Source organism: Trachurus trachurus (assembly GCF_905171665.1).
Source record: "Trachurus trachurus genome assembly, chromosome: 5".
NCBI classification, from domain to species: Eukaryota; Metazoa; Chordata; class Actinopteri; order Carangiformes; family Carangidae; genus Trachurus; species Trachurus trachurus.
In genome coordinates, this window is record NC_139896.1 from 28,067,901 (window position 1) to 28,081,973 (window position 14,073).

Genomic DNA, 14,073 nt, shown 5'->3' on the forward strand with positions numbered 1-14,073 from the left:
TGATGTGGTCAACGCTCATTACGCCCTCATCAATACAACATAGTGGAATGTATTGACGCAGTGCTTCTCTGCTGCTTCTTGGGCCCCTCCCTCACAGGAAGCTTACAAGAGGGCAAAAAAATCAAGATCTAATACATTCAGGATGTGTTCAAATATCAAGTTCACAGGGAGACTGACGGATTAAGCAGAATCATTTGAAATTCTTCATTAAGATTTAGATTATTTTAGAGTTAAAAGCGTGTGGTTGTTAAACTAAAGTAGTGATTATGTGAATTGGCACTGAGCATCCAGAGGAGGGGATGATGAGGAGTATTTCCACAGCAAATACATAACTGAAGCCTTTGTAAGCGGGCGAAGAAAACATGCAATCTCAAAGCCTGTGAAATTGCACAGAAAAACGTTGTGTTTACTTTAAAGTCTATGAAGATCTACATGAATAAATAATAGCAACACCATACGAAATGCCAGAAAAAATACCTAAATGTCATCTTTATCCACACCTCCAATGTTCTGCGGAAACTTTAAGCAAAGCAGAGAGCAGTAATAATCGAGCAGGAGAGAAAATGTGACAATGGCTGCTTTCACAGGCAGGAGCGATGGCATTACAGCCTTTCAGGAAGCTACCAGGTGGCGGGAGATCACAAAGCAGGTGAATACCTTTATGTCTTACTAGCGAAGCGTGCAACAAGTTAAAGAGAGGACGGCTTTGTCTGAAGCCGTTCACTATGTCAGTTCCCACAGTCAGCTGATGGGACGTGAAGGCCGCAGGAGGAGGCCGGCAGGTGCTGCCTCTGAAGGCCACATCAGCCCCCGCTGCCGACCCACATCCTATCCAGCGATGAAATGATTTCCCTGCATGAAAGTCTGAAAAAAGCAAAACCGTTTCAGACCGCGGGTCACCAGGTTGCAAAAACACCCTTTGGCAACGCACACTTTTCCTCAAAGTCCAGATCGTTTCAGATTTTACAGCCGCTCAGGCCCCTTTTTAAATCACCCCTAATGAAAGCATAAAAGCACATTGATCAGTTTTGCTGTGTAATAATTTCAGAATAAAACAAAAGACTGACTCCCTGAATCAAGGCAGCTTAATTGAAATCCAATTTTATCAACAGGAGAAAAAGGAAAATGTGGAGTTTGCACATTTCACACGTGCGTGAAATATTAAAACAAGTCAGAGCTGTTGTGTCCTCACTGTGGATTACCACATTGATGTTCCTAAAGAGTCTGCGGAAGGTTTTTATCCCACACTGACAAATATCATTGAGAAACATTTACTGACAAAGTGATGGATCGGTGTCTGGAGGAGGCAGAAATGATGCTGCGTCACTCTTCAACAGACAGTGTTCAGATTGTGTTTGATATCTTCAGTGATAAGAAAATACATAATCTCTGCATCAGTATAAATATGAACACCACCGAATTTGAACGTGTTATTTTGAGATAATTAACTTGTCGTTACAACAAAGAGATAATGAAAATCAAGTTGTGATGTGGAGATAGTAGGCATGAAAGAGGAAAAAGAAAGAAAAAAGAAAGATGAGCCACTGGAGCTCCGAGCGCCTGTAGAATCTAATCTACATTTTGCTGCAGTTGGATGAATATACTTAATTTTCCCTCTTTGTTTGATTGCATTATTAAAAAAACTTTTCTCTCTCTTCTCTTTGTCCTCAGTTGCTGTTTTCCTGAAGGATGACTACTTTGTGAGAGGTGCAGGACTGCCAGGCCGCTTTAAGGCTGAGAAGATGGAGTTTCACTGGGGCCAGAGTAATGGATCAGCGGGCTCGGAACACCGCATAAGTGGCAGAAAGTTCCCTGTAGAGGTAAAACACCCTGTCGCTACACTGCACTATGACAAATGTGCAATATGTGGCCTCGAGGGTCAGCGCTGAATGGTGGAGAGAGAATCGCAAAAGGCTCCGTAGGGTTTTGAGTTTTTAAGAAGAACAACACATTCTTTAAATCACCATATAACACGACTAACTCCTGCTGTTTGGACTTGACTGGATTGAGTCGTGCTGTAAAGGCGCAGCAGCAGCAGCAGCAGCAGCAGGTGCTTCAGTCTTCACGAGTTCAGCGGTGTCACAGAGTCGGTGCAGAACTGAGGAGGCAACATTGATGCTTCTGAAAAATCCAGTATCACCTCCTCCAGGAAGCTGCAGTGGGATGAGGGCTGAGCATTTTTCAGACCATCAGAGGAAAAAACAAAATCTACTTTGGTCAATAGCTATTTTTAGGGAAACTGCAGCTTCCACAGGACGCTGAGTGATGATGCTAGGAGGCTACAACAACAGTGAGCCAGTGTTACAAAGTGGGCGCAAAAAGCATCCACATTACATTATGGGAGAGTTCCTTCAAGTGCGATATAAAATTAGCAGCATAGCATTATTAATAGGTTATTATGCTATTATTTTACTGGTCCAGCCCACTTGAGATCAAATGACACTGTATGTGGCCCCTGAACTAAAAATGAGTTACACACCCCTGATTTAGAGTCTCAAGACTGGAGAGTTTTATGAACAGTCATTTGTTTAAAAATGCCATTGTATTACATATTTTACAAAATACTTGTCACATTAATATTTAGTTTTTAATCAAAATACAAAGAAAAAGTACTGTAATTGTATATGCTTTGAATTAAGAAGTAAGTATATACGGTAACATCAATGCAAGTCAAGTCAAAAATCTGAGATGATCCAGTTTTGTAGTGAATTTGAAATGAAATGAAAAGTGGAAGTTGGTGCCTCACTTGGTCTTTTGGGGTTTTTTTTTCTCTCTCTCTCTTTTGGCACAAGATTACACCTGATTCATCAATGCCAGTAATGCCAAAAGCTTAAAAAACAAAGAAGGAACAGGCAGCAAGTAATAAAGGGAAAGCAGGCATTAAAAAAAAGAGCAGACATCACCGACTCTTGTAGCACTGATACAAAGGGTATTAAGTCTGAAACCTTTTGCTATTATTTATTCTGGCTCACGGATTAAAGCAGAAATCCCTCTCTTTTTATGTGGTGCGGGGAATAAGTTATTAGCGCCTTTCAAATTTTATCCTTTACAATGCTATTACCATTCATTATCTGAAATGAATTTGTAAATGTGTCATAGTTTTATATTTTGAGGGGTTATATGAAATGTTTTTTTTTTTTTTTTTCCAACGCTCTCCATTGTCAAATAATTAGTGGAAATAGAATGGTGGCAGAAAACAGGAAATGGCTGTCAGTGTGTGTCTATGTCCTATCTCCAAACACACAGCTAGAGTCCTCCTTGTTTGTTTCTCGGCCATATTCTTTGGAGCCCTCTCTGCAGGCGCCGCCTTTTGATGCTGAATGGCTGAGTAATTAGATTTAGGCATTTTGTGTTCAGCGTAGTGTTAAAGGGCACCGGATTATATACAGCCATTACAAAGCTGTTGTGCATATGGCTGCTTTGATGGTGTGCTTCTAAATAATGATGAATTCACTTTAATGACCAATCGGAGCAGCTGGTGGAAGAAAAAAAAAAGAAAAAGAGCAAGAAGCAGAAAAGAATGCCCTCCAGATGTATAATTTATGAGAGATATAGCGTAGCATGCCTTTGTATGGGGATGAAGGTTTTCACATTGACCTCCCTGTCAATGAACCTGAATGTGCTACAGTATACAGTATAGACACACATGGCCCTTTTCCATTACACAGTTACAGTACAGCTCTACTCGACTCCACTCTACTTGTTTTGGTCATTTTCCGTTTCAAGTGAGTACTTCATAGTTCCTCCTCAGTGTGGGCGGGTCGTGCCCAGGTAGATCGGCAGGGCAGAGACACGAGCTGCTCAGCTAACGCAACGGAGGCACGCGGTATTTCCACATTTCCCTCATCAAACTAAATACATAATCCAACAACTCCAAAATACTCTTGTGGACAAGTTGTGACCTGCACATTCACCACGCTATGAAATAATAACGTATAATTATGTAACATTACGACACATGAACGGAATACTCAGAACTACTTGCGCTTTTGCCGAGCAGCCGTGTCTGGAATGTAATTGCATTTGCCTTGAAAACAAGATCACAACTTTGCCTTGAAACCAGGTCACAACTTGTCCAAGAGAGTGTTTTGGAGTTGTTGGATTGTGTATTTGATGAGTTGAGGGAAACCCAGAAATACCGTGCGCCGCGCAGAGCTCATGTCTCTGCCCTGCCGATCTAAAAACAGCTTGCACTGACAATTAAAGGTATTGAACCTACTGCTAAAACTATAGGGATTATGGCAAAAGGTGAATTTGCAAAAATGTTGAAATATCCCTTTACAGTAAAAATAGAATGCTTGATTTTTGTGTCTAAGGTCCTGCTTGTGAGTCTTCCAGTGATGACACTTTGGCCAATCAGTGGCCAGCAGACGTCATATTTAAGTGTTGGATCGGCTCGCTTGACACCAAAGGGGAGATACCAGAAAAAGGACCAGGTACCAGGTACTGCTGCTCCTGATGGGAAACTGCAGAAGCTGAGTTGAGTCAAGCCGAGTAGCACTAGTGGAAAAGGGCCAATACACACACATGGTTATGCACAGTAGTATCTTGCCTTTGGCCATTTATCTGTCCCCTCCCGTAAGATGTGGCACTTTCATCTTTATGCCCCGACAGCTTTTGATATGTTTTATATAACATCTGACACCATGTGTGCTGCTGATAAACTCTAACATGTCTGTACAGTAAATGTCTGTGCCTCATCCACCAAACGGTCCTTTTTAGCATGTTGGCCTTTGTTTTTGTTGCGTATATGTTTTGTTGTATGGGAGTGGAGCAGCATGACCTTGGAGGTTGAGCTCCAGGGCTTATTTGTCTCTTCTAAACAGAGACTGTTTTCCAATCTGTTGTCTAATTATCTCTGCACTCGGAATGAGTCACAGTCAACCCGAGTTGCATATACCACACAGCATAAAGCATTTACTCTTCCACTGTGGGAAAAAAATAATAATCCTCCAAAGCGTTTATCCCACCTGCCCAGAAGCTTGAAAACACACAAATATAGTTCACACATGGGTACTGAGAGTGGAAAGACAAATTCACCAAGCTGTATTATGGAACCGCTCTGTCTCTGTAACTTGGTCATGTAGAAAAAAAAAAAAAAAAAAAAAAACGCAAGCGCTGGCCTCCTCAGCCTGTGGCTCCTGAGCTTGACATTAATCTAACCATGGTCTTTTCCATGGGAGTGAAGTGGGGAAATCGATAGATGGACCACCTGTTCCCTCAAACAGCACAATGAAAAATGAAAAATGAAACAGTGGCTTTTTTTTTTTCCTGCCTCCGGGTACCAGAGGGAAATCTTTTCTAATAATTTATTAGGGTGTCACCAAGGTGAGATTAATTATACATGGATTACAAATCATACCTCAGATGGGTGTATGTGTTTGCACACGGTACAGTGGATGTATGAAGTGCAGGAGTGGGTGTACATTACGTTTCAGATTGAACACCTCCAGCGGCACTGAAAGTATCACTGCAACAGGAAGTTAACAATATACACAAAGAGTGGAGATAAATGGGAAAGGACACAACACCTCTAAAAGTCCATCGCACTGCAGTTTAACAAAACCCACAGAGGTAGACACAGAAAACAGATTGACCAATTTGGATGAAAAATGCAGCAATGGGTTTGGAAATCGCAAAGAAAGACAATTGCAGGCTACATGTATTGGAAATAAAAACACAGGAAACACAGCCCCAAAAAACTCTGAGAATAAGAAGAGCACGGCTACACAGAGTACACACAACTGAACGGTGAAAACACAACAAAATCCCTAAAACCTGGAACAAAAACACATCGAGCGAGTTGGTGGAGCATGGAATTACTGAACGAGCCACCAATGAATTGAGGAGGCTGCTGAGAATATTTGCAATAATATCTGAATTCTGAATTCATAACAGTTTTTTTTTGTTCTTTTCCTTGGCTGTTGTGTCTTTGCGCTGTTTTTGCAGTGTGTTGAGCTCTCAGGGCCACAGTGGCCCTCTCAGTTCAATAATTACTAAATGATGTATTTTTATTAGATTGAACAGTCTATGGATTGAACTCATAACAGACACACCATAACAGGTGCATCTGAATAAAGTAGAATTTGATGGAGGTCATGATAGTGGAGCTACTGAACCAGACTAAGAGACAGTTTAAAGGCTCAGGAAACCTTTGGAGTTGGAGTTAATCAGCTGATTAGTGTGACACCATTAGGTTACAATAGTGAACTTCTTCTTTTTTGATTTACTGAATTTTCATTTTCATTAAATGTAAGCCATAATCATTACAATTAAAAGATATAAAGACATGAAATTGAATCCATATAATATATGAGTGCCACTAGTTGAATTAAACGACTGAAATAAATGAGCTTTTCCATGATATTCAATTCTTTTAAGATGCTCCATTCAGTAGGCACAGTGGTCAAATTAAGATTTGAAGGCATCAAAGGTCTTGTGTGGTGAGCGTGCATAGAGGCCGCGGTGGTTGAGCACATTACTTATTGTTTACCTGCTGATTCCAGGTCAGTCTAGTTTTCACTCTGTCAGAAATCTTGCAGCAGCACCTGGTCGTGGCCAGTTAATGGTTAAATGATGTTCTTTTCGCTTCCGGCCCCAACGGTGCATTCAGGGGTTTAGAAACACGTCTGTAACCAACAGCGTCAGTGTGTTTTTCAACATAAGGTTGTGAAGGTCTTGACGGAGCTCTTTGCTTTCACCCATTATCAGAAGCTTCTTGTGTGACACCTTGGTGATGACAAACCTTTTCAATGGCATTAATTAGGACTAAAGCCGCTGATGTTAATGAGCTCTGATAGGAGACAGGAGGACGTTCTAAACACCGACACATTCCTGCTGCTTTCTTCTCTTTCATTCCTTTCTGCACCTCCTCCTTTTCTTCATGTGTTCAATACTTATTCTGTGTCATTTCACTTTATTACACATGACTTCATTAATGGACATGCAGTACCAGTCAAAAGTTTGGACACACCTTCTCATTCAATGGTTCTTATTTATTCTTAATACTCTTTTACATTGTAGATTCATACTGAAGACATCAAAACTATGAAGGAACGCGTATGGAATTATGTAGTAAACAAAACAGTGTTAATTAAAACAAAAATGCTATCTGTCAAGGTCAAGAGTGTGCAAAACTGTCATCAAAGCAAAAGGTGGCTGCTTTTGATTAATTAAAAATATAAACCACATTCTGCTTTGTTTAACACTTTTGTGTTTGCTACAGTAATTCCATACAGTGCTGTATCTGTGCGGCTCCACCCAGATGTGGTGTGGTATTAGGTCAAAATGAAAACTGACACAATCATCTGAGTTCAGCTCCTGCAGTGAATCTGCATTTACATTCTTCTTTTTAATATATTTGCTCAGTAACACCCACTGTCAAAAAATTTTGACACTTAATTCCTCTCGAACACTTTCTAGGTGCTCAAGTGAAAGAAAAGGTGGATGGTTATGTGTGAGGGAGATAATCATACTGCGTTAAAAAAGACACATTCACCTGTTAACAACAAAATGCTGTAGAAGCACAGCTGCTGTAAAGAATAAAGGAGAGGAAGGAAGCAAACATTTGTGCTGCCACAATACATCTAAGACCTCTCCGCACACAAACTTATTTCTTGTCATTTCCTTGTCTTGCCGATATCTGGCTGTCTTGGGAAATCACTCCAAACATGACTTTGTTTTTTCACCTGTTTGTGCTTAAATGAAACCTGGGAATGCAGAGCGTGTGTCTTCACTCACTTTGTGCCGGAAAACCGAGTTTAGACAAAAGGACGGCTCAGGAGACACGGACAGCGCGGGCTGCCGTCTCTACTGAGAAAACCGGAGCTAGATTACAAGGCTCAGATAATGTTTGGCTGTCTTTTAGTTTCCACCTGTTTCTGTTGAGTTACTTCAGTGAGGGTCTGTGGCAGGCTGTCAGTGGTTATTGGGATTGTTTTTCTCTCTACATATTTTGCTGTAAAGCATCAAAAAACAATTAAAAAAACTAAATCCTCTCTGTCTGTTATCTGAAAAAAATCAACAACTTAGTCCAAGGGGTGTCATGTCAGATCTTAAAGACATTCAGTGAAATGAAGCGTACAATGAAGTGATCCAAATCACTTTTAGTACCATTTATTTTTATTGGCTGCTTTGAACATGTTTGATCGTTCATAATTTGTTTGATAATCACGTTTTCCAAAGCGTGGTGTTAACAAGAGTGGGTCACATGAGCCAATCTCAGTGAGCAAATGAAGCCTGAGGGGGGCAGCTTAATTGGGTAATGTAGTTAATAACATCTGAAGGGTGATGAATGGCCAGAGCTCTTTTCTTGCTGAGTTCTCAGACAACAAATTAGCTCCATTAAAGGCTGCAGTTAAAGGAACTCTGAAGGAAACTGATTGGCTTAAATTATCTGGATTGAGTCATTTTGTACCTGCTTCAGCCCTGCGGTAACACATTAATGGATTTATTCTTATTTTTCCACTTATTTACTTTGACTCGTTGCGTCTGTTGTCAGCATGGTGAATTGTGGCTGGGGGTTTCTCGTAATTTTCCTTTGAAAAGGAAAAAAAAAAAAGGCAAACATAGCCTTTAATTAAATCAACATCTAGGACCTTTTTCTTATTGCCAATTAACTCGGTTCAGTGACATGAAAGCACTTTCTAATTCAAAGAGGTTGGAGACAGCGAGATGATGGACAGCTCCAATTGCTACTTTTAGAATCATTTGCTGATTTTGATCGGCACTCCCATAATGTGTTTGCTTGGAAATGAAAGGAATGAAAATCTTTTTATAGGAAAGCAAAAAGCCACGGCAGGTATGTGATGTGCTGTGTGTATGACGGCTTCCGGATTATACCCACATATCCTCAGCTTTGTTGCGAAATCAGAAGCAATGTTGTGGGTGATTCAAGGTAATTGGGAGCGGTGATTAAAAGCGCACCATTCTCTTAGATCTCTCTACATTCCTCCAGTTCTTCCTCTCTGCGAGGGCAGCTGCCCCGAGGAACGGGCTGCTGTATTTTTCTCCAGCATCCTCCAGGAGTGGCAGCACACAAAAGGGAATGACACAGATTATGGGAGATTTATGAGAGTGATAAATACACCCTCTTTTATGCCCCTCAAAACAGCTTTTCATCAGCTCCTCAGCAGCGTGTCCAAGTGATTGATGACAGGACTGTTCGTTCTCCTTGTCCACTCCTCAAGCTGTTTATGCTCTGTTTCCCATCACAGATGCAGATCTACCTTTACAATTCAGATGACTTTGACAGCCTCAGCGCCGCCATCAGGGAAAGACGCATCATCGCTGCCATGGCCGTCTTCTTTGAGGTAAAGTATCACCAAGACTGAAGGTCAAGACAAATAGAAGAGGGAAACCAAGATTACACCAAAACACCTCTAGTGGATTGACTTTTTAATTGCGCTGAAGCGGCGCGGCTCTAGGGATGCCGAGGCCTGTGTGGTGTTCATTCAACCTGGAATTTGGTCCGTGGGATTTTGTACACACATCCACATCTGCCTCAGATTGAGTTGTAATCACTTTGATGGATTCTGACTTTTCATGCAGGATCAGCATCAGGTGAGGAAACAACTCTCTGTTGAGTCGTGTTACCCAGAAAGATGATTGTATGAACATACATACAGTAGGCTTCACCACCAAGGCCAAGAGTTTACAAATACAGGCAGATGAACAGGGTGAATTAATACAATTATATATCAGTCCCTACAGAAAAATGCGATTATAATTCAACGATAATGAGCCAAAGCCCACATGTTATGCGGAGGGCCTTTTTTTCAAAGACGCTGCACTTTCGCTGCACATATTTTCGCTCAAAATGCACAACATATGGGGCTTGGATGATCCCCACATTCTCCTTGCCAAAAATCACATATATGTTTGCAGAAAGTTGGAAAATGTTGCACACAGGAGCAGCCATTTTCCCCCTGCTGCCTTGGGAATGTTACGTTATGAAGTGATGTAAAATACATGTAGCCTATGTGACATGAAACGGCATTGCCTCACGCAGGAAGATCAATGAAACCTGGAAAGCTTAGAGCAAACTAATGAACATTTTGACTCAGGAATGTTTTGTGAGTTTGAGTCATATTTATTAGGTTTTGAAATAAAACAAGAGGGGGACTTACAGTAAATACTCACAGCACTTTCCTTGCTTATCAGAGGACATCTTTTCACGTAGTATAGAACAGGGTGTTAAGGGAATCACTTTTTTTTTTCCTTTTTCATCAAATCACTTTTTCTTGCCAGCTTCCACAGTTTTTGCAAGTTCCCACAATTTATTCGCATAAAATTGCATAAATTCCCTGAATATTCCATCACATGTTTTAAGAAAACCTGCTGCATAATGGAGGACTTTTGCCAGCGAAAATCATAAAAAAAACTCTGCACTTATAGAATGACTGGTGTGTGTTTGTGCGTTTGTGTGTGTGTGTGTGTGTGTGTGTGTGTGTGTGTGTATAGTATATCAGATACAGCCTATAAAGTATGTAGGTTTATAGTGAATTGAATGACAATAACAAATTAGAAAAGGAAACTAATTAAATACTGAGGAAATGACAGTGGGATGAACTGTATGTTGTAGAGATGTAATTATCACTTAAGGGGTTAGATGGAACTGTCTTTGTCCAATTATGAGTAAAGATATGAATAAATAAAAGTTTTCGAGGTCAGCAAATGATAAATATTTATTAGAAATGATCTTTGCCATCTCAGTTGTGATAGGAAACGTTCTCCTCACCTGGTTGCTGATTACTTCTCTTGTTCCTTGGCACGCTTCAGATCGCTCACTGAGATAACTCCAAACTTCCCCCTGCAGGTCTGCGCACATAAGCTCCTAATGGACAAGAATGGCCCTAATTTCTGTTAACTGTAAAAACACATCAGAGATTTATGAAGCGTGGAGAAGCATCCAGCAGCAGCAGCAGCACCGGCACCTCTGGGGTCTCCCTCTGTCCTCGTCGCACTCTTTTATTTCTATTAGCGCCGTCTTTGCAGCGGATGGCAGGTGATCAATGCCCGCTAACATTCAGCTTAACAGTATATAGGCGAGGGTCAGCGCTCAGGCTCAGGGAGGCTGGAATGGGGACACAGGTGTTTGCAATTTAGGTCTGCTCACAGACAGTGATGAACCAGTGTGTGTGCGAGGACCTAAATGCCTCCGCTGGGTCCTGACAGCCCTATTGCTTACTGCAATTAGCACCACCATACGCAATCCGCTGAATAGCAGTTTACAGTACAAGTTGTTGTTTTTTTTTTGTTTTTTTTTTAAGCGGGCACACACACATTGGCTCGGATTTACCATTTCTAATCAATGAGGAGAGTTCTGCCTATGCTCCCCAAAGGCCTATTAATGGCCTCTAAGGTGTGCATATTATCCACATTCAGCATTCACTTCCACACAATTATTCTCCTCTGACTGACCTGAATTAATGATGAGCCAGGTAAGATTAGTCCCCGCGTCCCAGCACTGTTTTGTCCAGTCTCCTCTCATAAGTAGGACATTGGGAATATTGTGGGGTTGTTAGGGCTGAATGTTTCCTTCAGTCGCTGCAGACAATTCAAAGTAAAGAGGGGAATCGACAGCGTTGGCGTACAGTAGCAGCCAGAGAGGCCTCGTGGAGTCAGGAGGAGGGGTGGTGGGGGGGGGGGGGTCACTGTGGATGGCAGCAGCTACTAGAGGACATGGAGGAAATCAGATGTGTTCAGTGTCTCGTAAAAATCAAAAGCACCAAAAAGGTCGATAAAAGTTAACGGCTTGTAAACAGAGCAGCGGTCAAAGAAATGGTTTTTATTAATTGTGTTTTGTCAGGACATGGATATTGCTCCTAAACCGTCTAAATATAATCTATTACAACAACTGCCTGAAAAATGACCAGAGGACTGAATCAATTCAAGGGCGAAGTCGAGCTACGGATATTTCAAACCCCCCCCCAAAAATTGACATCGCAAACTTCACAACGGCGACAGATGGCGTTTAAAGCTGCTAGATTAGATTGTATTGTAGAGATGTTGCCCTCACCCCGTCCACCTTTGCTTTTTGTTCATATTGATCGTCTTTTGTAATTATGTTAGACTAGTCTTGTAATCCCTTTTGTTAATCTGATGTCTCTGGGTATTTTCTGCAGCTGGGGCAAAAAGACAATCCAGCTGTCGACCCCATCATCCAGGGACTGAGGGGAGTGGTGCATCATGGTAAGTAATGGAAAAAGAGACACATTTACAAGCTCTGAGTTGTATCAAAGAGATCTTATACTGTAGTATTAATGTGATGAGTGCATTTACATGTAATGTCCATACAGTAGATGTTATCTTTTTATCTGCAGTGTCTGTATTTCTTTATGTATTGCCCACAGATGTTTGTTTTCTATCTGTCACACCAAAAATCTCCTCCGCATGAAACATTGCTGTGGGGATTAAGTTTATGTGGAATAGTCAAAAAGAAATAATCCCATACAAAATCACTCTGACATTGCTCTAGTTGATATTTCGCTTCATCCAAGAAGTAAATTCCTTGTGACAGTGCAGACGCGGCGCTCCTCCCTGCCTCCAAAGAACTGAATGATGCTCCTCTATTCAACTGCTTAAACATTGGGTTCTGTGTATATTTCTTTCTTTTTTTTTTTAAACTGCAAATTAGTCTAAACATGAGATATGAGCAGCGTTTAACTTCAAAAGGAGGCAAAATTTGCAAGATACCGCCTCTCGCTCGCTGGTGCAGCTCCACAGCAGAAGACCACCAAGGAGCTTCATTCACTGAGACAGAAGTATTAATTACATCTGAGCCTCAATTAGATAACACACTTTTAGTCTGACTCAAATGTACATGTAAACACTCTCATGGACCGCAGCTCCTGCAGAGGATCACGGTCACACGTTAAGCCATTAACGCCTTGTGCTGCATGTCACAGCGCTATTCTAAATTGCATATTGTCTTAAATTACTGCTGCTGCGCCGGCTCCGCTGCATGCATGACTTATGCAGACGGTAAGCAGATGTTTTAGCATGACTGTGTAATCCTTTACAGCAGCAGCTCTGTTAACATGGACACGTATGGCTTGTTTTACAACCTGCCACTGACGCTCTTTATGCGGGCATAATCAAACACTGACACGAACATGTAAATGGATGAGGATATATACAAGCTCGGTGTCACAGTTCTCAGAAAATGGGACGCAGGAGCACAACTCGGGAGGCAGATGTAAAGAGCCTTTACAAGGATAATAAGGATACACGTGTATATAGGCGCTAGCTGCAGTTATCAGGGGCCGAGCAGCTCGTGTGCAGCATTCACTGCTTGGGCCTGTGAATATCCAAGCAGACTAACAGTAAAGGGTTGGGATGAGGCAGCAGCAGAAAAAAAAGCAAGCATAGGAAAGGTTTAAAAAAAAAACAAAAAAAAACAATCAGGATCAAAATGAGCAGGGAAATAACAGAGCACTGGAAACCACAAAGATAATCAGGCAGAGAGCAAGTGCAAACAGATCACTACATGTAATAGACGGTTAATGAGGGAATGGGGAACAGCTGAGAAGGTGATGGGGAGGAGGAGGAGGAGCAGGTCACGTGACTCCGCTGGTGGGAAAGACAGGCAGCATAAGAAGACTAGATGACATGACTCACCCGACGCTGCTGTCCAGTGACACGGCGCCACCACACGGTCGCCATCTTGGCTCGGTCCACTTGCTCCCTTAGCATCATGCCTACAGTATGGTGCATGTTCTACTAAAAGAGCCAGAGCCTGCTCAGCTTTTGTTTGTTTGTTATGTATGTCAGAAATGCTAAAAAATGCTAAACATGGGGGCAGTATCCCCTGTACGGAGCTTTTAACTGGATACGTAAAAGTCTCTGGTTTCTGCTGATGTGTCTCTGTTACCTACAACAGCAAATGATCAGTGTGAAGATATACTATTTCCAAGTAGTCTAATTCTATACCTCTGGAAGGCATGGTCGGGTCAGACCACTGACGAAACGATACGAATAGATACATTACGCTGCAAAAAAAAAAAGAAAGCAAGTCCCGTCTTCTTTCCGACGTTTCCAAAACAAATCTACACGCGCCGTCCAGACAAACGT

At 41.6% G+C, this 14,073-nt stretch overlaps 1 protein-coding gene across 1 annotated transcript in view; it reads left to right on the forward strand.

The window, feature by feature from the left end:
- ca16b (carbonic anhydrase XVI b) overlaps window positions 1-14,073 on the forward strand; it is a 134,212-nt gene that overhangs the window by 81,712 nt on the left and 38,427 nt on the right. The window contains exons 4-6 of the mRNA XM_083971974.1: window positions 1,672-1,820; window positions 9,216-9,311; window positions 12,126-12,192. Of these exons, the coding sequence (XP_083828100.1) occupies window positions 1,672-1,820; window positions 9,216-9,311; window positions 12,126-12,192 (312 nt within the window). The remainder of the gene's footprint in view (window positions 1-1,671; window positions 1,821-9,215; window positions 9,312-12,125; window positions 12,193-14,073) is intronic.